The sequence below is a fragment of the Myotis daubentonii genome, chromosome 2 (genome assembly GCF_963259705.1).
Source record: "Myotis daubentonii chromosome 2, mMyoDau2.1, whole genome shotgun sequence".
Lineage (NCBI taxonomy): Eukaryota > Metazoa > Chordata > Mammalia > Chiroptera > Vespertilionidae > Myotis > Myotis daubentonii.
In genome coordinates, this window is record NC_081841.1 from 90373967 (window position 1) to 90395642 (window position 21676).

General features: G+C 39.1%; 1 protein-coding gene across 2 annotated transcripts in view; it reads right to left on the minus strand.

The window, feature by feature from the left end:
- The window catches only part of EEA1 (early endosome antigen 1), a 172804-nt gene that overhangs the window by 98375 nt on the left and 52753 nt on the right, over positions 1-21676 (minus strand). Inside the window, exons 2-4 of one of the 2 annotated variants that reach the window (XM_059683772.1) lie at positions 21134-21226; positions 15180-15305; positions 8362-8489 (exon numbers count right to left, since the gene is read on the minus strand). In XM_059683772.1, coding sequence (XP_059539755.1) covers positions 8362-8489; positions 15180-15305; positions 21134-21226 — 347 coding nt within the window. The remainder of the gene's footprint in view (positions 1-8361; positions 8490-15179; positions 15306-21133; positions 21227-21676) is intronic. The other variant, XM_059683773.1, reaches the window with a different exon arrangement.

The following is a 21676-nucleotide window of genomic DNA, read 5'->3' on the forward strand; positions in this document are numbered from 1 at the left end:
AAGGCTTGGGGAAGGGGCAGGAGTGGGCTAGAAGTGGTCAATGGGATAAAAGGGGGGACATCTATAATACTTTCAACAATAAAGATTAAAAAAAATAATGAAGGCCGGTTTGTGTGGCTCAGTGGTTGAGCATGGATCCATGCACCAGGAGGGTGCCGATTCTATTCCCAGTCAGGGCACATGCCCACACTGTGGGCTTGATCCCCTGCAGGGGATGTGCAGGAGGCAGCCGATCAATGATTCTCTCTCATCATTGATGTTTCTATCTCTCTCTCCCTCTCCCTTTCTCTCTGAAATAAATAAAATATTTTTAAAAATTAATGAAATTCTAAGGAAAATAATTCCAATTGAACCTCTAACTTGGTTGGTTCACTTCAATTAATCTTTTTTAAAAAGCCACTTTAATAATTTTGTGAAAGTAATTTGCCTACAATAGAAAATATTCTGAAATGCATAACATAATAACTTAAGATATTTACAAAAGACAATTGGCAACGTCTATTAAAATTTTAATGGGAAACATTGTCCAAAAATTCCACTTCTAGAAATTTCCCTTACAGGTGTGATTTTCAACCAGTATGCTACAAGAATTTTTACATTTAATAACTGACCTTTTTTTCCCCTAGATTGTCAAAAAAAAAAAAAATGACAACAGCCAACACAATAATAGCCATCTTTTGTGAATTAATCAAAATTATACCTATTTTTGTCAGATTGGCAAAAAAATATATTTGTGTGTGTGCCGCAGAATTTTAGTAATTACTTCATGCATGCCATGAGATAAAAAAGGTTGAAAATTGCTGCTTTACAAATATACTCAAACATATACAAACGATATATTCACAAGGACATATATCACATTGTTTATAATTGCAAAACACTGGAAATACCCTAACTGCTCATCAATAGGAGAATGATAAAATTCCTAGCTATCATTAAGAAGAAAGAAACAGCTTTACCTGCACTGATATAAAACAATTCATAACATACACAGAGAAATAAAAAGTGCAGGACATTGTCAAACTGCTCTTTTATGTAATTACAGATATTTACATATTTTATATGTACACAGATGTAAGCATATGCATATATATGTACTAGGGGCCCGATGCACGAAATTCGTGCACTGGGTGTGTGTGTGGGGGGAGTGTCCCTCAGCCCAGCCTGCCCCCTCTCACATACTGGGAGCCCTCAGGCGTTGACCCCCATCACCCTCCAATCCCAGGATCGGCCCCTTGCCCAGACCTGATGCCTCTGGCTGAGGCGTCCGGCCCGGGCAGCAGGGACCCGCAGTTGCAGCGGCTCCGTGATCATGGGCTTCGCTTTAGGCCCAGGCAAGGGACCCCTAGCTCCTGGGACTGCCACCTTCGACCGTGCCCAGCTCCCATCGCTGGCTCCACCCCTACTTCCTGCTATCACTGGCCAGGGCGGAAAAGGCACCTGATTCTCTGATCATGGCTGGGGGGCAGGGCAAAGGCGGCCCCAGGGCCGCCTTTGCCCTGCCCCCCAGCTCTTAGCTCCCCCCCCTGGGTTTCCGATCACTGTCAGTGGCAGGGGGCTTCTTCCTGCTTTCCCTTTCGCCTCCCTGCATTGTGCCTACATATGCAAATTAACCGCCATCTTGTTGGCAGTTAACTGCCAATCTTAGTTGGCAGTTAATTTGCATATAGCCCTGATTAGCCAATGAAAAGGGTAGCTCGTACGCCAATTACCATTTTTCTCTTTTATTAGTGTTGATAGACTATTCTGAAGGTATATGCAAAAACTAATAAACAGTAAGAGGCTAGAGGAAGATGTGACAAGGATTCCATTTTTACCAAATCACTTTTTGAATCATTTGAATTTTGCACTCGGTATATGCTATCTGTACATACATTTTAAAAATCTGGTCCCCAAAAAAGTACTAATGCATCAGGTTTCAAATATGTGACTAGTGTTAATAGAATTCACATGTAAACTGATTGAGAGCTTTGAAGCAAAAGTTTTCATGATACACCCAAATCATGTGGGCTTTTGATCTAAAAGGCAAATGTCCATAGTCACATGTAATCCACTGTGTTAGTGAGGGGCAGGATGCAGATATTAGAAACTGGAAAGATGTATAAAAATGAGAAGAGCAGATATAGTAAGAGATAAACCTGGGAAAGTATGTACTAACTATTCCAGAAGCAATGAGAAACTAGTGAAAGTTGCTACTTAGATAAACAGCAATCAAATTAGCATTTTAAGATTATTACCCTGGAAGTAATAGAGAGTTCATTGGAGCGGTACAAGAGTAAAGGCAGAAAGTTAACTATAAATAGTGAAAAACATATTTTTGAGTGAGAGATGATGAAGCCTAAAATTGTAGCACTGAAGATGGAAAAGGTTATGAAAGCTGTTAAGGAAACAGATTTTTTTTTCAATTTTTCAATTACAGTTGACATACAATATTATATTAGTTTCAGATTTATAATATAGTGATTAGACATTTATATATCTTATAAAGTGATCACCCCAATAAGCCTAATACCCCTAATGGAGACAGAATTAAATAGACTTTATGACAGATCAGATAGGGAAACCGAGGCAGGTGTGTAAAAATAAGCAAATCCAATTTTCTGGTTTTAGAAACTAACTGGGTGGAAAGATAATGTTGCCATTTACCAGAAAAAGTAAATAATGAGTACATATAAAAGGAAATATAATGAACCCTGTTTAAAAATGTCAATAGTGAGATGTTACAGTGGTTCTCAACCTTCTGGCCCTTTAAATACAGTTCCTCATGTTGTGACCCAACCATAAAATTATTTTCGTTGCTACTTCATAACTGTAATGTTGCTACTGTTATGAATCATAATGTAAATATCTGATATGCAGGATGGTCTTAGGCGACCCCTGTGAAAGGGTCGTTCGACCACCAAAGGGGTCATGACCCACAGGTTGAGAACTGCTGATTTAAGAGAAGATACTTAGTAGGCATTTTGAGAAATAATTCTAGGTTGGAGATGTGCCGCATTTTTCTGTGTATAAGATGCTACTTTTCTAAAACCGTTAATACTGAAAATCAAGGGCGTCTTATACACAGACGTCAGCTGAGGAGGGAGTCCCGCAGGTGCGTAGCTGCCCACACCTTGTCAAATGGCTTCCTCCAATCACAAGCCTTATTGTTACTGACGTCAGCTGATGCTATAATTGGAGGTGGAGGTGGAGAATGCAGATGCAACAGGGATCAGAGCATTCTGAGTCCATAAAAATGTCAAAAAATAACAAGATACTAAATACCGGTAAGTGATTGTCTTACTCTGCAAAATTCTAATTGAACGTAATCAGCTATACAAAAGAGCATGGAAATAGCACTGCACAGAGACAATTTGGACCTCCTCCCAATGAATATATAATCAGACAGTGGAGAAAACAGGAAGAACAATTCCTTAAGATACCAAAAAAGAAGGCCTTAAGAGAATACCCAACAAAATAGACAAAATTGGAGCAGAGGCTTAAGACTTGGATTATGGAGCAGCGCCAGAGTGGCTTATGTGTGTCAATCAAGCTTATTCAAAGTCAGGCAAAAATACTTGCAAGCACAATGAACATTGTTGATTTTACAGGAAAGGCAAAATTGTGCTTCAATTTCATGAGGAGAGAAGGGTTGGCCATGAGAATGCGAACAAAGTTAGCTGACAAAATGCCACCAGTTTATGAGGATGATCTCACATATATAGACAGTGACTCAGAAGACAGCAGTGATACAATAGAAGTTGAAGAAATTGATATTCTGGAACTAATAGCAATGAAGAAGAGAGCAGTGATGCAACAGAGGCTGAATAAAGTGATATGCTGAATAAAGTGATATGCTGCATAATGTTTACATACTGGTATGTAAACATTTCCTGAGGTAATTACTAAATAAAAATGTTTTCTGCTTTATGTTTGAAATGTTGATTTCTTAATTTGGGTTGGAAAAGTGAGGGGGCATCTTATACATAAGGGCATCTTATCCATGGAAAAATTCGGTAGTTTAGGAGGAAGTCACAATGTGGATATAGAGCAAGAAGAGCTCACAAAACAGAGCAAGAAAAATAATCACATCGGGATGTCAGCAAAGCCAAATTTTGCAAAGATTATGGTAGATGGTTACAAAGATGGCTGCCATCAAATTCTTTCCTTCATATTTGCAGAAGCTGTTTCTCCAGTCACAGAGTTTACTTCTTAGCCTCTTAAATCTGAGCTGGCCTTCAGATTCCAGAGTAATCCTGTGGCTACGCTGACCAATAGAATGTGGGATAAGTGAGGCCCTGACACTTCTGAATCCAGGCCTGAAGAAAATTGGCAGCTTCTGGTTATTGCCTCTTGGAATGCTTTCTCAGAACACAACTGCTGGTCTATAAATCCAAGCAGCCACATGAAGAAGCCCATAAGAAGAACTAAGGCCCCTGACATATAGCCCCAGATCAGCTTTCAACCAGCAGCCCACACCAACTTCCAGCAATGAATTTATGGCCATTTTGGACCTTTTGGGCTTCCCAGCACCCCAATCTATATCACTTAAAGCAGAAGAACCATCCCGTCAACCCACAGAATCATAGTAATAAACTTTATAATTTTATTTATTTTTTAATTAAATATTTATTGTTCAGATTATTACATTTGTTCCTCTTTTTTCCCCTCATAACTCCCCTCCTCCCAGTTCCCCCCCGACCCTCCGCCCTCACTCCGCACCCACTGTCCTCATCCATAGGTGTACGATTTTTGTCCAGTCTCTTCCCGCATCTCCCACACCCCTCCCCTCCCCCCCGAAGAATAGTCAGTCCATTCCCTTTCTATGTCCCTGATTCTATTATGATCACCAGATTATTTATTCACTTGATTCTTAGATTCACTTGTTGATAGATGCATGTTTGTTGTTCATAATTTGTATCTTTACCTTTTTCTTCTTCTTCCTCTTCTTAAAGGATACCTTTCAGCATTTCATATAATACTGGTTTGGTGGTGATGAACTCCTTTAGCTTTTCCTTATCTGGGAAGCTCTTTATCTGACCTTCCGTTCTGAATGATAGCTTTGCTGGATAAAGTAATCTTGGTTGTAGGTTCTTGGTATTCATCACTTTGAATATTTCTTGCCATTCCCTTCTGGCCTGCAAAGTTTCTGTTGAGAAATCAGCTGACAGTCATACGGGTAGTCCTTTTTAGGTAACTGAGTTTCTTTCTCTTGATGCTTTTAAGATTCTCTGTCTTTTGCTCTTGGCATTTTAATGATGATGTGTCTTGGTGTGGTCCTCTTTGGATTCCTTTTGTTTGGGGTTCTCTGCGCTTCCTGGACTTGTAAGTCTATTTCTTTCACCAGGTGGGGGAAGTTTTCTGTCATTATTTCTTCAAAGAGGTTTTCAATATCTTGCTCTCTCTCATCTTCTGGCACCCCTATAATTCTGATGTTGGTACGCTTGAAGCTGTCCCCGAGGCTCCTTACACTATCTTCGTATTTTCGGATTCTTTTTTCATTTTGCTTTTCCAGTTGGGTGTTTTTTGCTTCTTCGCATTTCGAATCTTTGACTTGATTCTTGCGCTACTCTGGTCTGCTGTTGGGTGTCTGTATAATATTCTTTATTTCAGTCAGTGTATGCTTAATTTCTAGTTGGTTCTTTATCACAACATCGAGGGTCTCATTAGATTTCTTGAGGATCTCACTAGATTTATCGGCAGTCTCACCAGTCTTTTCGAGGGCCTTACTAAGTTTATCAGCAGCTTCTAGACAGTTCTTGAGAGACCTTAAAAGTGTGGTTTTGAGCTCTATATCTTCCATTTCTGACATTTGCGTCCTGTTTCTTTGTCTCCGCATTTTTTTATCTTTTCTTGGTGCACCCCCTAGTGGTCTTTGTGTGCAGTCTTGTTGTAGTTAAGCCTTGATTGTTGTCAGCAATACCGGGGGTGATTTGACCTCCAGGCTAACTGGCTATGAGAGTCAGCTGTGTCTGCAGTGGGAGAGCTTCTGTGCTGGATCTCTAGGGCGGTGCTACTCTAGCGTTTGCCTGAGGCTATCCGGCAAATGGCTCTGCGCAGGGCTTGGGTGGGGCAGGTCCCGGGGATCTTAGTGTTTCACTTCAGCACTGCGCCTCCGCTGAGTCTGGGTATGATATTCTCTTTCCTCCTACTTGTAGAATTTCCACTCAGCCAGCCTTCCTGTGGTTCTGGATGATGTCCGTTCCGTCCTTTAGTTGTATCTCTGAAGTGGTTGTTCGAGGCAGCAATCTCCGGCATTAACCTATGCCGCCATCTTGGTTTTTCTCCAAGTTTATAATTTTAAATCACTAAATTTTGGGTGAATTTTACAAGGTTATAGAGAACCAAAACAGAAGTCAACATTCTGGAGTGGTTCAGAACAGACCTCCCCATGAAGTGCTACTTTTGCATGGGGATTACTTTGGCTGAAGGCAATGGAGGTCCTACGGGCTCAAGAGAAACTTTAGCTTTCCTTTAAAAAATTTAAATTGAGGCCTTGCCCACAATAAGAATAAGAGTTATCACCAAAAATAACATTTTAGAACCTAGGGCAGGGAAACTTCTAATTATTCAACATCTGCTCTTTTCATCCTGGGAATGACCTTCCTCCCCTCTGAAACCGTAAGGCACCTTATCTCATTTGTAGCTCAGAATGTTATATATACCTCATTTTACTTTCTATCTATGAATCTCTTACATAGGTGGGATATCTAACTCTCTTGTGTATATAGGTAATTAAATTTGGTTATTTTCTCTTGTTAATCTGTCTCAAGTCAATTTAATAATTATTAGACCAGGCAAAAGAACCTAGGAAGGTAAAGAAAAATGTATTCCGCTTGCACAATAAGAACTGAAAATAATCCAGGATACTCTTGGTCTTTGAAGGAGCAGTTTCAGAAGAATGGTAGGGCAAAATCCAGGGCTTGATGAGTTAAAAGTTGAATGAAAGTTAAGAAGCAAAAATGAGGATAAACTGTGGATACTTTTATGTTGAAAGTTCATATACTGAGCACTAAGTCATAGCTGAAAAAGCAACTCTGTTAAATTGATATCAAATATAAAAATATTTATAATGTGGCCCTAGCTGGGTGGCTCAGTTGGTTAGAGCTTCTTCCCATACATCAAAAGGTTGTGAGTTTGATTCCCAGTCAGGGCACATACCTAGGTTGTATATTCAATCACCAGTCACGGTGCGAGGCAACAGATCAATGTTTCTCTGTCACATCAATGTTTTGCTCTCTCTCTCTCCCCCCTCCCTTCCTCTCTCTCTAAAAATCAATAAAAGGCTTTAAAAATTTATAATGTGCTTTAAGTACATATTTTATATCTATTTCTTAACAAAAGACCAAAAAAATGTACCCAAAATTATTAGCTCACACATAAAAATACATTACCAGCAGGTAAAGGGAAGATTCATACTTCCCAAAAGCAGTGGTTTTCCCAGACATTTTAATAAGTTAAAACAGTCATATTTTATAGTTCTACATTATCAACCACAGTTATGTGATCATAATGTTTTTCCTTTATGTGGTATCCTTTGTGTTATAGCAGATTAAGCAAGAGGCATCTTTTTTTTTTTTTTTTTAAGAAAAGCATGAAGAAAAATTATTTTACAAGTAGAATGAAATCAAGCTATCTTCTTTATGGGGGTATAAGACAAGAGTTCTTACCAATAGCAAAAGAAAAGCAGTTATATTGTTGAATACTGTCTTAAGTAATTCTATTTTAGTTTAATTCTTAAAATGGTCAGGCAAAATTGCCAAGAAACAGAATGTATATGTATGTGTGTGCTTACTGCTGTATTGATAATTATAAAAAAAAATTTTTTAAATAATTCTTGACTAAATTTATTATTTTATTTTTTTTTAAATATTTTATTGATTTTTTTACAGAGAGGAAGAGAGAGAGATAGAGAGTTAGAAACATTGATCAGCTGCCTCCCGCACATCCCCCACTGGGGAAGTGCCTGCAACCCAGGTACATGCCCCTGACCGGAATCGAACCCGGGACCCTTCAGTCCGCAGGCCGACGTTCCATCCGCTGAGCCAAACCGGCTTTGGCTAAATTTATTATTTTAACAACTTGCTATAAAATCTTCTAAACAAAGCATATCATTCTTTATTAAATAGAATATGCTAAATATAATTTAACCTTCTTTTGGTAACATAACCTTCATTAAAACCGTAACTTCTGTACCATGCTGTAGATGCTGGTATAGATAATTGCTAGTCAAGGACAGAATAGATTATAACAGTAAAGGAGGTAGGCCATGATAACAGAGGACAGATTTAAATTAAATAATATAAAAATACCATTTTCACAAACTAATTGTTTAATATTAAACAATTATATTGCATTTCAAAACTATGATACTATACCTACCTCTTCAGAGCAAGATTAGCCTCTCCCCCATGACTGGAATCATTACCAGCATCATGAACTGCCTGATAGTGTTTGAAAAGTTCATCAGCAGATCCAAGAGATTTCATACACTGGGGACATATGAAACCCTATAGAAAAAGTAAGAAAAAGATTTCAAAATAGTATTTAATATTGCAAAATAAATGTGTGTGTGCGTGTGTGTGTGTGTATTACAAAATATAATCCAGTGTCTTATTCACATAATGGTGCCATTAAATAAATTATAATTTATGACATTAATCCCAAATTCTGGTTTTATACAACGGTATATCACTATCTATTCTGGTTGAAGTTTGCAAAATATAAAGAAAGCCCTTACAACCATCTTTTAGGTTGTATAAATTAATGGCTAGAGTAGACAATTCTATCTGAAAAAATTAATTCTAATCTAGAAGACTAGTTGAGAAAGTTATATTCTCTCTCTCTCTAGATAACCCCATTAGAAAAATCTCTGCTCCAATGTACTTCATAGGAATGAAAACAATAAAATTAAGAACATGAAGCATTCTTATCACTGAATGAGGAAAAGGGTAATATAATATACTAGTGGCCCAGTGCACAGAGGAGGGGGTGTTCCTCAGCCCGGCCTGCACCCTCTCCAATCTGGTACCCCTCGAAGGATGTCCTACTGCGGGTTTACAGGGATCGGGCCTAAACCAGCAGTCAGACATCCCTCTCGCAATCCGGGACTGCTGGCTCCTAACTGCTTACCTGCCTGCCTGATTGCCCCTAACCACTCTGCCTGCCAGCCTGCTTGCCCCCAAACACCCCCCCCCCACCACCAGCCTGATCACCCCTAACTGCCCCCCTGCTGGCCTGCTCACTCCAAACCGCCCCCCACCACTGTCCTGATCACCTCCAACTGACCCCCACTGATGGCCTGCTTGCTCCCAACTGCCCCACCTGCTAGTCTGCTTACCCCCAACAGCTCCACCCCCCACCAGCCTGGTCACCCACAACTGCCCTCCCCACTTGGCCTCTAACCGCCTCTACCTCAGCCCTGCCACCATGGCTTTGTCCAGAAGAATGTCCGGAAGGTCTCCTGGAAGGTCTCCCAGTCTAATTAGCATAGTACCCTTTTATTAGTATAGATAGAGGCCTGGTGCACATGTGGGGGCTAGCTGGTTTACCCTGAAGGGTGTCCCAGATCAGGGTGGCGGTTCCCTTGGGGCATGGGGCAGCCTGGGAAAGGGGCCTGTGGTTGTTTGCAGGCTGGTCATACCCCCATGGGGTGAGGGTCCTCGTGGGGAGGGGCGTGGCCAGCCTGGGTGAGGGGCTGATGGCTGTTTGCAAGCTGGCCACACCTCCTTCAGGGTGGGGGTCCCTGCTGGGGTGCCTGGCCAGCCTGGGTGAGGGGCTGAGGGCTGTTTCCAGTCTGGCCAAGCCCCCCAGTGGGGACCCTCACCCCATTAGGGTGTGGCCAGCCTAGGTGAGTGGATGAGGGCTGTTTGCAGGCTGGCCATACCCCTTTCAGGGTGGAGGTCCCCACTGGGGTGCCTGGCCAGCCTGGGTTAGGGGTTGATGGTTGCTTTCAGGCTGGCCAAGTCCCCCAGCAGGGACCCTCACCCCATGGGGGTGTGGCCAGCCTGGGTGAGGGGCTAAGGGCCATTTTCAGGCTGGTCACACCCCCTTCAGGGTGGGGGTCCCCGCTGAGGGTGCAGCCAGCCTGGGTGAGGGGCTGATGGCTGTTTGCAGGCTGGCCACGGTCCCAGGCAACCCAGGCTCCCAGACCCTCCTTGAGCAGAGGCCACAGAAGCTGGAAGCAGGTATCTGGGATTTATTTAGCTTCTATAATTGAAACTCTGTAGCCTTGAGCGGAGCTCAGGGCCGGCCAGGGCAGGTGGGAAGCTTGGCTTCCTCCATCACCAGGGGCAACCCAAGCCTCCTGTTTGCTCCAGCTCCGTGGCTGCAGCCATCTTGGTTGGGTTTATTTGCATAGTCGGTCCTGATTGGCTGGTGGGCATGGCTTGTGAGTGTAGCAGAGGTACAGTCAATTTGCATGTTTCTCTTTTATTAGATAACTCATAATTACCAGAGTATCTACAATGGTTGAGAAGTAAGTCTCCTTGCTAACCTAAGATTAGTACTGCAAAAGCCTAAAATTAATATACAGTCCCATAGAATAGGAAAAATTTATACATAACCCCCAAATTATTATATGGTTATGGCATATGTAATTCTGCATGACTAGTCTCCCAATGCTCTCTTGACATCTCTAACTCTATATATATACAGCATGCTTCAAAAATACTAAAGTACCTATGTTTCCCTCAACACATCATAGTACTTTACATTTTTGTGCCTTCACATATACTACTTTTTCCTCCAGCACTATCCTCATTAGCTTGTCAAGTTTCTACATTCACTTAATACACAAACACATCTATGTTTCCCTAATGGCTAATGTAGAATTTTGAACAAAATTTGGTTAAAAAAAAACAACGGACACAATTAACACCTTATAGATTATCAAACCTTCCAAGGGAAAAACTGAGCTAAGCAATAAGTACTCTGAACATGTAAAAACTAAAAATAAATAAATAAAAATGCTGCTCCTTTGTTGGATATTATGCAAATACCAATCTTCACATCATTTATGTGCATTATGTGACAGAATCAAGGCTCACTGAGTATTGGGGAGACCTATATGTAAACATAGACATACATTACCAGACAATGCTATAACACAAGTATATATGAAGTACTACATAAACACAGGGAAAGAAATATCCAACTCTGCCTGTGGCAGCAGTTCTTGCTTTATAAATAATAAAGATAGATCGATAGGTAGATGACATTGAAATCAGGTACTAAAGAATGAGTAATATTTACTTGTGAGAAGTAAAAGAAAGGCATCCTAAGGAAGTGGAGGAGCATGAACAAAGATGCAGAAAGAGGTATAAAATAGAGTCATGCTGTGTTTGGGAAACAGATGTTCTGGTCACAGAGCCAGAGTGAATGACGGGCACAACAGGTGAATGCACGCAGTGGCCCCCTATAAAACTCCTGAAATTAGCAAAGACAGTAGTACTGAGGATGTGCCTTTGACATCAGAATAATACCATTAGGCCCAGAGATATTTGGTACTCAGCACTATCTTTTTAATGAATGAACATTCTGTTTGTTTGTTAATCTAGCTGGTGTTATGCTCTTTCTTCAAAACCATCTCTTATCTACCTCCATGTTTCATAATGGCTCTGCATTGTGCTTAATTTGGCATTCTTATAACTTCTAATAATTGTTATACCTACTAGTTGGCATGCCATTAGTGTAACAGCACATGAACCCCTATAATACTCAGCTGTCTTATCTCTTTTTTGTCTCAACTTCTGCTAATATGTAGAATTAGAGTGTTCCTCAGAGAACTCACATCCCAAATTTAGTCTTAAAAATTTTGGCTTTTTGACTATTGTCTCTACTTCCAACTTTTGGCTCTAGGAACCTAGTATGCCAGAAAGCAGGTAAAGAGAAGATCACATTAAAGTATGCCATACATTCTTAAATTTTCTAAATATTACCAGGTTAATAGTTCAGAAAAGAACTAATTCATCGCTGTAGAGAAATTTTAGAAATTCAGTAATATATATTTACTTTTAAAAATATTCCAACTATGTGAATTTTCCATGTGATTAGAGCTTGCATGTTTAAATAAAACTCCAGCCTAGCCTGCATGGCTCAGTGTGAGCATCAACCTAAGAATCAAGAGGTAATGGTTCAATTCCTGGTTAGGGCACATGCCCAGGTTGTGGCCTCAATGCCTAGTAGAGGGCATGCAGGCGGTAGCCAATCAATAATTCTCTCTCAACATTGATGTTTCTCTCTCTCTCTCTCTCTCTCTCTCTCTCTCTCTGTAATCAATAAAAATATATTTTTTAAAATGACTAAATAAAATTCCAATTTTGAAACATTACCAATAAAAATACATCTTTCTAAAATGCATATACTTCCTCACCTTCTTAAATAGATAATATTATATATTTGCTTGGTGTCTCAAAGGCATAACTTATTAATCACTGATTTTGGGTGTTATCCACTCTTAATTCTGGCAAGACTATTTAAATTTCTATACCCACATTTTACAGTTTTTCCTACACCCTGTCTTGTCTTTCAACCATCATTTATGAAAATCATTTGCATGCTATTTCTAACCTGATATGCGAGTCTGCCATGGTTAGGAAGGGTTAAGATTAAGGAAAAGTTTATTAAAACCACATCACTCATTTAAAATAAAAGTAAAATAAGCTCAGAATGAGTGTCTGAGTGATACCCCATGAACAGTGTGCATGATCTTTAGTTCAAGGATTTTGTGATACTAATTCTGAATATTAAGAGACTCTACCTTTATTTTTTCTAAACTATTTTCAAGGGGATTGCGGTACTTCCCCAAAAGTACTGTTACCAAACAATAAAACAACAAAAATAGCCAGCTACAATTATTTCCCTTAAGCATTCAAAATTCTCACCAACTTAAAAAAAAAAAAACAAAAAAAAACCACACACACAAAAAAACTAACCAATCTCTACAAAGTTTACTCAAGATTAAAAACAATAAATTCCCTTGCCCTGACTGGTTTGGCTCAGTGGATAGAGCATCGGCCTGCGGACTCAAAGGTCCCAGGTTCGATTCCAGTCAAGGGCATGTACGTTGGTTGCGGGCACATCCCCAGTAGGGAGTGTGCAGGAGGCAGCTGATTGATGTTTCTCTCTCATCGATATTTCTAACTCTCTATCCCTCTCCCTTCCTCTCTGTAAAAGATCAATAAAATATATTTTTAAAAAAAACAATAAATTCCTTAATAAATTTCTTACTCTCATATTTCAGTTATCTGTAATCCTTTTTCAGATTCATTACAGCTAAGAACTTAACTTGATACTTATGGTACCCCTGATATATCAAATGTTCTTTGAATTAAAAGGAAAGTTCTTATCTAAGTGACAGGTAGGTGAGATTGTCCCTTATGATTTCGACATAAAGAAGAATAGTTAACCCAATCATTCTGGAAGGAAGACAACTGGTAAAATGCCAAGCAGAGTCCCAAGAATGGGTTAGGCCTCTATCTTTATTCACAATGCTTCAACTAATTTAACTGATGTCCTTCTATATGTACTATTTTTCCCATCACCCTAGAGAATGTCTGGTTTAATTGTTCCCAGGTGGAAGTTTTTCTAGGTCCCCTCAAGTTGAAATAGCCATTGCACTCTTTTTGCAAATAAAATCTATCATAGAAACTTCCTGGGGTGGAAATCATATCTTACCTTTTTGTCTCCTTTACCTACCAAAATACCTGGCAACTAAGAGGTACTCTATTAATATGTTAAATAAGTGAATGTTTGGCGAGATCATTTCCATATATATAAAACTGCCTCACAGAAAAAGTCTGATTTTTTGTCTTTCATAGTATAAAAAATTTCATTCTTTTGTGAGATTTATAAACAAAGCAAGTAAAAAAATTTATGTTTCTCTTTTTTTAGGATACAGTAATTTTCAAAAGAAATATATAATATACTAGAGGCCCAGTGCACAAATTTGTGCACCAGTGGGGTCCCTCGGCATCGCCTACGGGATCAGGCTGAAACCGGCTCTCTGACATCCCCTGAGGGGTCCCAATTGCAAGAGGGCACAGGCCAGGCCAGGCCAAGGGACCCCACCGGGGCACGATCAGGGCCAGGGAGAGACACGGGTGGGTCAGCCAGGGAGAGATTACGGGAGGGCTCCAGGACATGTCGGGCCCGTCTCGCTCATTCTCAATCAGCTGGGCCCCAGCAGCAAGCTAAACTTCTGGTCGGAGGATCTTCCTCTGGTGGTCAGTGCACGTCATAGCAAGCAGTTGAGCGGCCTTAGCATATCATTAGCATATTACACTTTGATTGGTTGAACAGCTGACCGGACACTTAGCATATTAGGCTTTTATTATATATCAGGATCATCTGAGAAACTTTTTCAAGGACATTTCCTTCCCCTCACTGGATCCTATTCCCAGCTTTAGATATGCACCAGCCCCACACACTACTGAAAAACATTTCAGTGATCCACTGTTAATGAGTGTGAAATCTGGCATCTCCCTCAGGTCAGGGTAGATCCAGGTTCTGCTATATATTTTCCAAATAAAGAGAGTCACAGCTCACCCTGGCCAGTGTGGCTCAGTTGGAGCATCCTCCTCTACACCCAAAGGTAGTGGGTTTGAATCCCAATCAGGGCACATACCCAGGTTGGGGGTTAAAACCCCAGTCTGGTCAGGGCACATGCCGGAAGCAACTGATGGATGTTTTTCTCTCACGTGGATGTTTCTCCCTCCCATCCCTTCCTCTGTCCCCCTTCCCCACTCTAAAAAAAATCCAATAAATTTATTTTGAAAAAAAGACAGTAACAGCTCACATGTAAATTCCTTTTTCTATTAAGACTAAAGTGTTTTAACCTAAAAAATTTTAATGCATTCATTAGAACATTAACTATGTAATAAAGATATAGCTTGTAATGTTGAAATAAAATATTATCCACAGCATACTTCAAATTTCATGACAAAATTTATACAAAGATAATAACTTAAACTTGTATATTTGTTTAGATTCAGAAAAAGACAGCTGCACCCAGTAAGAGAAACCAAGCCAACTTCCCAGGAGCCTCTTTTTATTATTGAGCTTTCTTTAAGGCATGCATAATTAAAGCAATCCATATTCCCATGTAGCATAAAAAGTTAAGCGACACCAAGGCAAGGAAAAACAAAGCTATTCTGAGCAACCCATAACCAAGCTGCTAAAACAAAATATATAGGACCCACAGTAACACTGGAGTCATTAAGAAGTTCCTGTCCTCTTGTTTCATTTTCAGCATGCACTTTCTGGTAATGCTCTGAGAAATCAATAGCAGTGATACATCTTTTCATACATAACGGACAGATGAAACCCTTTGAAATAACAACTTTTAGGAGGATATACATAAAAAGTTTTATAAAACAAAATACAGACAATAAAAGATAGACATAACAAGAAAATAATTAGTATTATCTCTTTTAGAATATGTAAAGAAAATTTACAGGTACTAATAGCACAAAAGGTGGAAGATCTACACTTCTTTAAAAGTAGGACTTCTAAAATTAGTTCCCATTTTATGCTCTAAATTTTCATTTTTTTATTTTTTATTATAATAAAGTTGCTTAAAAATAAATACATGAATAAAGTTACTTATTTTTAGTTGAATTAATGTTTTTTTGCTTATGACACTTAATACTTATTTATCTGAGAGCTATTATTAACAAGTTACCTTTTATTTTAGATCAAGAGATATTGAGTAGTTATAATAAATACCTTTATGTGATACAGTATATTAAACAAAATGTCTTATAATGAAAGCAATTTTTAGTCTTCATCATATTCCTCTAGCCTGAGATCCCTTTCTTGCCCACATCGATAATTCCCAGTAGGTGACCCTTCATTCTACTTTTCTGAGGCAAATAATATCATTTTAAAACAATCTTCCAAATTTCTTATACCTCACAACATCTGTACTTTAAAATGTGTGCTGATACACTGAGCTATGGTTTAGGATTTTGTCAGATAGGAACAGAAGAAGGGCAAGAAAATGGAGGAATTAATAGTATTGGGGAAAGTAAACAAAACGAAGACAGTGGTAAAGGACAAGAGGTTATAAAAGTTATAATGTCATGAGTTTGGGCGTCAAAAATAGATGTGGATTTGAATCTCAACCTATGCTGACTATATGAGCTCAGTTTACTTTACTTGCTGCCAGTTTTCTCATCTATAAAAGGGGGAGAATATTAGTAACTATTCTCTACAATTATTGAGTAGTACATAAAATGCTTAGTACAGTGCCTGAGACATTGTAAGTGTTCCCTAATACCAATCATCATTAAATGTATGGTTAGAAAGGAAAGAAAATAAAGCCTGGAAAGGTTAAAGGCTAGAAGAAAAGAGAAGAAATTAAAATCTGAAATATTCAGCAAGGCCAAAATTAAGTAGTGAAAATATGATGAGGATTTTGAGAAGACAGGCACTTATGGTAAGAAATGAAGAATAAGCCCTAGCCAATTTGGCTCAGTGGATAGTGGGTTGGCCTGCAGACTGAAGGGTCCTGAGTTTGATTAGGGTCAAGGGCACATGCCCGGGTTGTGGGCCCCATCCCCAGTTGGGGGCGTGCAGGAGGCAGCCAATCAATGATTCTCTTTCATCATTGATATTTCCATCTTTGTCTCCCTCTCCTTTCCTCTCTGAAATCAATAAAAATATTTTTTTAAAAAAAGAAATGATAGATAAGATTTTAACATTTCAGGTAAAATTATTCTGCTTGATAATAAGCTAGAGAAGGTACTGCTGTGGCTTGAGTAGCTAGAAAAGAGATAATAAAGAGCATTGGAATTGATAACATTAAGAACTGAGAGATGAGAATGTTCCTTAAACCACTAATGCCACTTAGGACAAAAGTAAAGGAATGCAAACAAGATTCCAAAGTTGGAAGGCAAGACAGGGTAGCAGTTAACAGCTAAGCTTGGGTTTGAATCATGGATTCACACTACTCTTAGATTTTAGGGCCTTCAATTTCTTCATCTGTTAAATGAGATAATAATAAACCATTTCATATGTGTTTCCTGAGAATTAAATGACATAATAGATATAAAATGCTTATCATAGCACCTGTAACAAAGAAAACATTAATAAATGTTGGCTATCATTAATGTCATTGTTCCTCTTGTTAACAACCCTTAAAGGAGATTAGCTAGGAGATGAAAGTGAGGAACATGAATTCAATTTTGGGGGGTTTTGGGGGGTTTTGTTGTTGTTGTTGTTGTTGTTGTTGTTGCTGTTTTAAATAATGAAAGGGATGTCTTTCAGGCAACCACAGTCCCAAGTGCTAGAACTACAAAGTAATAGTTCTTTAAAAGAAGGCATCAAAGCATTTTTTTTTTTTGCTATCACAGCTTTATGCCTTTCTGGTTTCTTCACTGTAAATTGTCACATAAAATTACTCAACTGTTCATTCAAAAAATCTTTACTGCCTTAGCCAGTTTGGCTCAGTGGATAGAGCATCAGCCTGCGGACTGAAGGGTCCTGGGTTTGATTCTGGTCAAGAGCACACGCCTTGGTTGTGGGCTCAGTCAGACATGCAGGAGGCAGCCAATCAATGATTCCCTCTCATCACTGATGTTTTTCTCTCTTTTTTCCTCTCCCTTCCTCTCTGAAATCAATAAAAATATATTTAAAAAAAGAAAAGAATGCAGTTGAAGTCAAAATTCCTTTACAAAAGATATTTACTGAGAATGATTACTGTGCTCCATCCATTATGCTAAGGTGCTGAGAACACATATATGAACCTATTGGTTCTGCTTCTCTTTAGAGAACCCCAATATAACTCCCAAAAAAACCTGTTGGAATGAATAAATTAATTTAGTCAGATTGTAAAATAAAAGATAGGCATAAAAAAGTCAATTGTACTTCTACATTATAGAAACACATAAGTGGAAAATAAAATTAGAAGCAATACTATTTACACTAACATAAAAAAATGAAAATTACCAATTAATAAATTTAATAAAATATATAACACTTTTACATTGAAAACTACAAAATATGGCTGAATGAAATTAAAGAAATTGAATTATATCATGTGCAAGAATTAGAATATTCAATATTAAGATGGCTTCTCTTTCCCAAATTAATCTGTAGGTTATATATAATCCTAATCAAAATTCTACTAGAAGTTTTCTCAAATTTATAAAGAAATACAAAGAACCTATTACATAAGAGTGAAAACAAACTAGAAAAGGACAAAATTGGGAGACTTACACTATCTAATTTGAAGACTAACTATGAAACTACAGTAATCAAGACAGTATTGACTTAAATATACATCTACACAAATAAAAGACAAATATGCAAATTGACTGTACCTTTGCTATGCCTTAAGCCATTCCCACCAGCCAATCAGAGTGACTATATGCAAATTAACCCAACCAAGATGGCGGCCGGCAGCCACGGAGCTGAAGCAAGCAGGAGGCTGGGTTGCCCCAATGATGGAGGAAGCCAGGCTTCCCGCCTGCCACAGCAGGCTCTGAGCTCCACTCAAAGCAAAAAAGTTTCAATTATAGAAGGTAAATAAATCCCAGAATAAAAAAAGAAAAAAAGGAGAGGTTGGGATATTTCATCGCCAGGGGGGATTGGCCAGCCTGAAAATGGCCCTCAGCCCCTCACCAGACTGGCCAGGCACCCCAGTGGGGACCCTCCACCCTAAAGGGGATGTGGCCAGCCTGCAAACACCCATCAGCCCCTCACCCAGGCTGGCCAGGCACCCCAGTGGGGACCCCCACCCTGAAGGGGGTGTGAACAGCTGCAAACAGCCATCAGCCCCTCACCCAGGTTGGCCAGGCAACCCAGCGGGACCCCCACCCTGATCTGGGACACCCTTCAGGGCAAACCAGCCAGCCCCCACCCATGCACCAGGCCTCTATCCTATATAATAAAAGGGTAATATGCAAACTGACCCTAGCAGCAGAACAACTGGGAATGACTGCTCACTATGACACACACTGACCACCAGGGGGCAGACACTCAATCCAGAAGCTGCCCCCTGGTGGTCAGTGCGCTCCCACAGGGGGAGCTCTGCTCAGCCACAAGCCAGGCTGACAGCTGCCAGTACAGCAGTGGTGGTGGGAGCCTCTCCCACCTCCTCAGCAGCACTAAGGATGTCAGACTGCAGCTCAGGCCTGCTCCCTGCTGGCAAGTGGACATCCCCCGAGGGCTCCCGGGCTGCCATAGGGATGTCTGACTGCCAGCTTGGGACCGATCCCCCAGGGAGCGGGCCTAAGCCAGCAGGTGGTCATCCCCCGAGGGGTCCCAGACTGCGAGAGGACATAGGCCGGGCTGAGGGACCCCCCCCCGCCAAGTGCACAAATTTTTGTGCACCGGGCCTCTAGTATATACATAAATATCAATGAAACAGAATTAAGAACATAAAAATACAGCCACATATATAAGGTCAACTGATTTCTCAAAAAAGTAAAAGTAATTCTATGGGAAACAAATAATACTGAAATAACCATATGGAAAAATGTGGTTTACATTTCCATGTGGAAAAAATAAACGTCAACCACTATCTCACACCATACACAAGAATTTTAAATAAATCAGATTTACATGTACACCCTAAAATGATTTTTTTTTTTAAGTCAAAGGAAAGCATAGGAGAGTCTTTGCAATCTTGTGGTGGTTAAAAAAAAAAAAAAAAAAAAAATTATAGGAGGACCCAAAAAGCATTAACTGTAAAAGAAAAGGCTGACAAATTGGACTTACCCTAAATTAAAAACTTCTCCTTGAAAACACCATTAACAAAATGAAAAGCAAGCCATGGATTCAGAAAAAATATCCACATGACATATATCTGACTGAGGTATAAGGCCTAAAATTAAGGCCCAATATTATGTGCTGCCTTGACAAGTGATGAAAAGGAGGGGTTTCAAATGGCCTAACTGCAAGTTCCCCTCCCCACTCTGCTCTTGCAGATAATGTCCTCTAGCCAAACAACCCTCTTTTCCATAAGAAACAGGGCAGGGCTTGCTTGTTATACCTGAGTAGTGGATTTCAGTTCCCTACCACTGTGTCATAGAATGAAGCTCAACCATTGAGTCACACTGGATGGGCAACAATTATTAATAGATTTCTTTCCAGGGCTATAGCTGGGCACTTTAAGCTCACCATATCATGAACACAGTTTGGAGGGGTTTTTTTAAGACATTTCCTTAAACTTGTTCTTAATGAAGTTTATCTGATACTTTTCTTCTTGCTCTCGCAATCTTGTAACATATTATAGTAAATACTATAGGCCCGATGCACAAAATTCGTGCAAGAGGCTCAGCCCTTGCAGCCCCAGCTTCGTCCGGAAGTTCGTTCAGCTGTCCAGTCTAATTACCATATTACACTTTTATTATTACAGATATATATACGGTACATGAAGACAAATGGATAAAGAGACAGATGGTCAGAGAGAGAGAGAAAAAACCGAGAGATGATTAGAGAGAGAAATATATCCAAAAACACATGAGAGAGACTCCTTAACCAAGAGGAGAAAGGGAGAACAGAGAAAAGGGGACTAGGTGGGTGGTACCATTGCATCCAGAAAGGGTCAACTAACAAAACCTATCAGAGCAAAATGTGTATAGATCTCTTAGGAACAGCATTATGGGTGGTTTTATGTTCTCTTTCCTTTCTTTCCTCATTCTCTATAACGTGCAAATATTGTTTGTTTTAAAGGTAATTGTAATGAAGCAGCTACGAAGGTTGGTTTCTCAAAAATGTAAGTTATTTCTTTTTTAGACATTTTTTTCTCTGTTAATTTTAATAAGTTATCGAAGATAAAAGTTATTACGAAGACAGAAAATAATCTATACATTTTAAAGATAACTTAATTTTTCATTAGCTCAGCAGTTCATGAAAATACAAACACATAGATACTTATTAACCAAGAATTCTTTATAAACAAATTTTATGTCTTTATTAAGTTGAGATGACATTAGCATTGAAGAGATATTCACAATATTATTTTTCATTCTCACAACTAAGTAGCAGTATATGTCTGTAAGTATAATTCAAAAGTTGCATTCCTTTGTAAGAAAGACCTATAATAACTTTTCCCAAGAAACCTTTAATTACTACTCATTACTCCAAATATTTTCTATTTTCCCTTAAATAATATTGACTTTTATTGCCAAATTATTATTTTTCATACCTCTGAAGAGCTTTCATTATTGACATCCACTGTGTTAATAGGAGTTGCTGATGAATCTAAATCAGAGCCTTGAGAGCCAACTCTCCCAGGAGTCTGAAACATAAACAGAAGTGGGTGGGATCAAAGCAGATATTAACAATATATTCATAAACTATTTAATAACCTAAATAGTAATCAGGTCTAGGCTAACACATAAATAGATGTGTCCTCAATAATAATGAACAGTACTAACAGCTATTCTTTAATGAAAACTGACTGCACCTAATACTGTATTTAGATCTCTTCATGTATTATGTCATTTTTAGTCTTTTTAAATAAAGATTTTACTTTTGGATACAGTGGTCTATAGTTTCAACTCACTTTCAGAACATCTTATTAATTACAATAACATCTCTGTGAAAAGTAGGACAAATGTTATCCCTATCAATACGAAAACAGATTCAAAGCAGCTAAAGCAAGCATGTCAAACTCGCAGCCCACAACAAATAGTTTTGTGGCCCAAACAATATAACGGTATGTAAGAAACGTTTTAATAAAAATTTC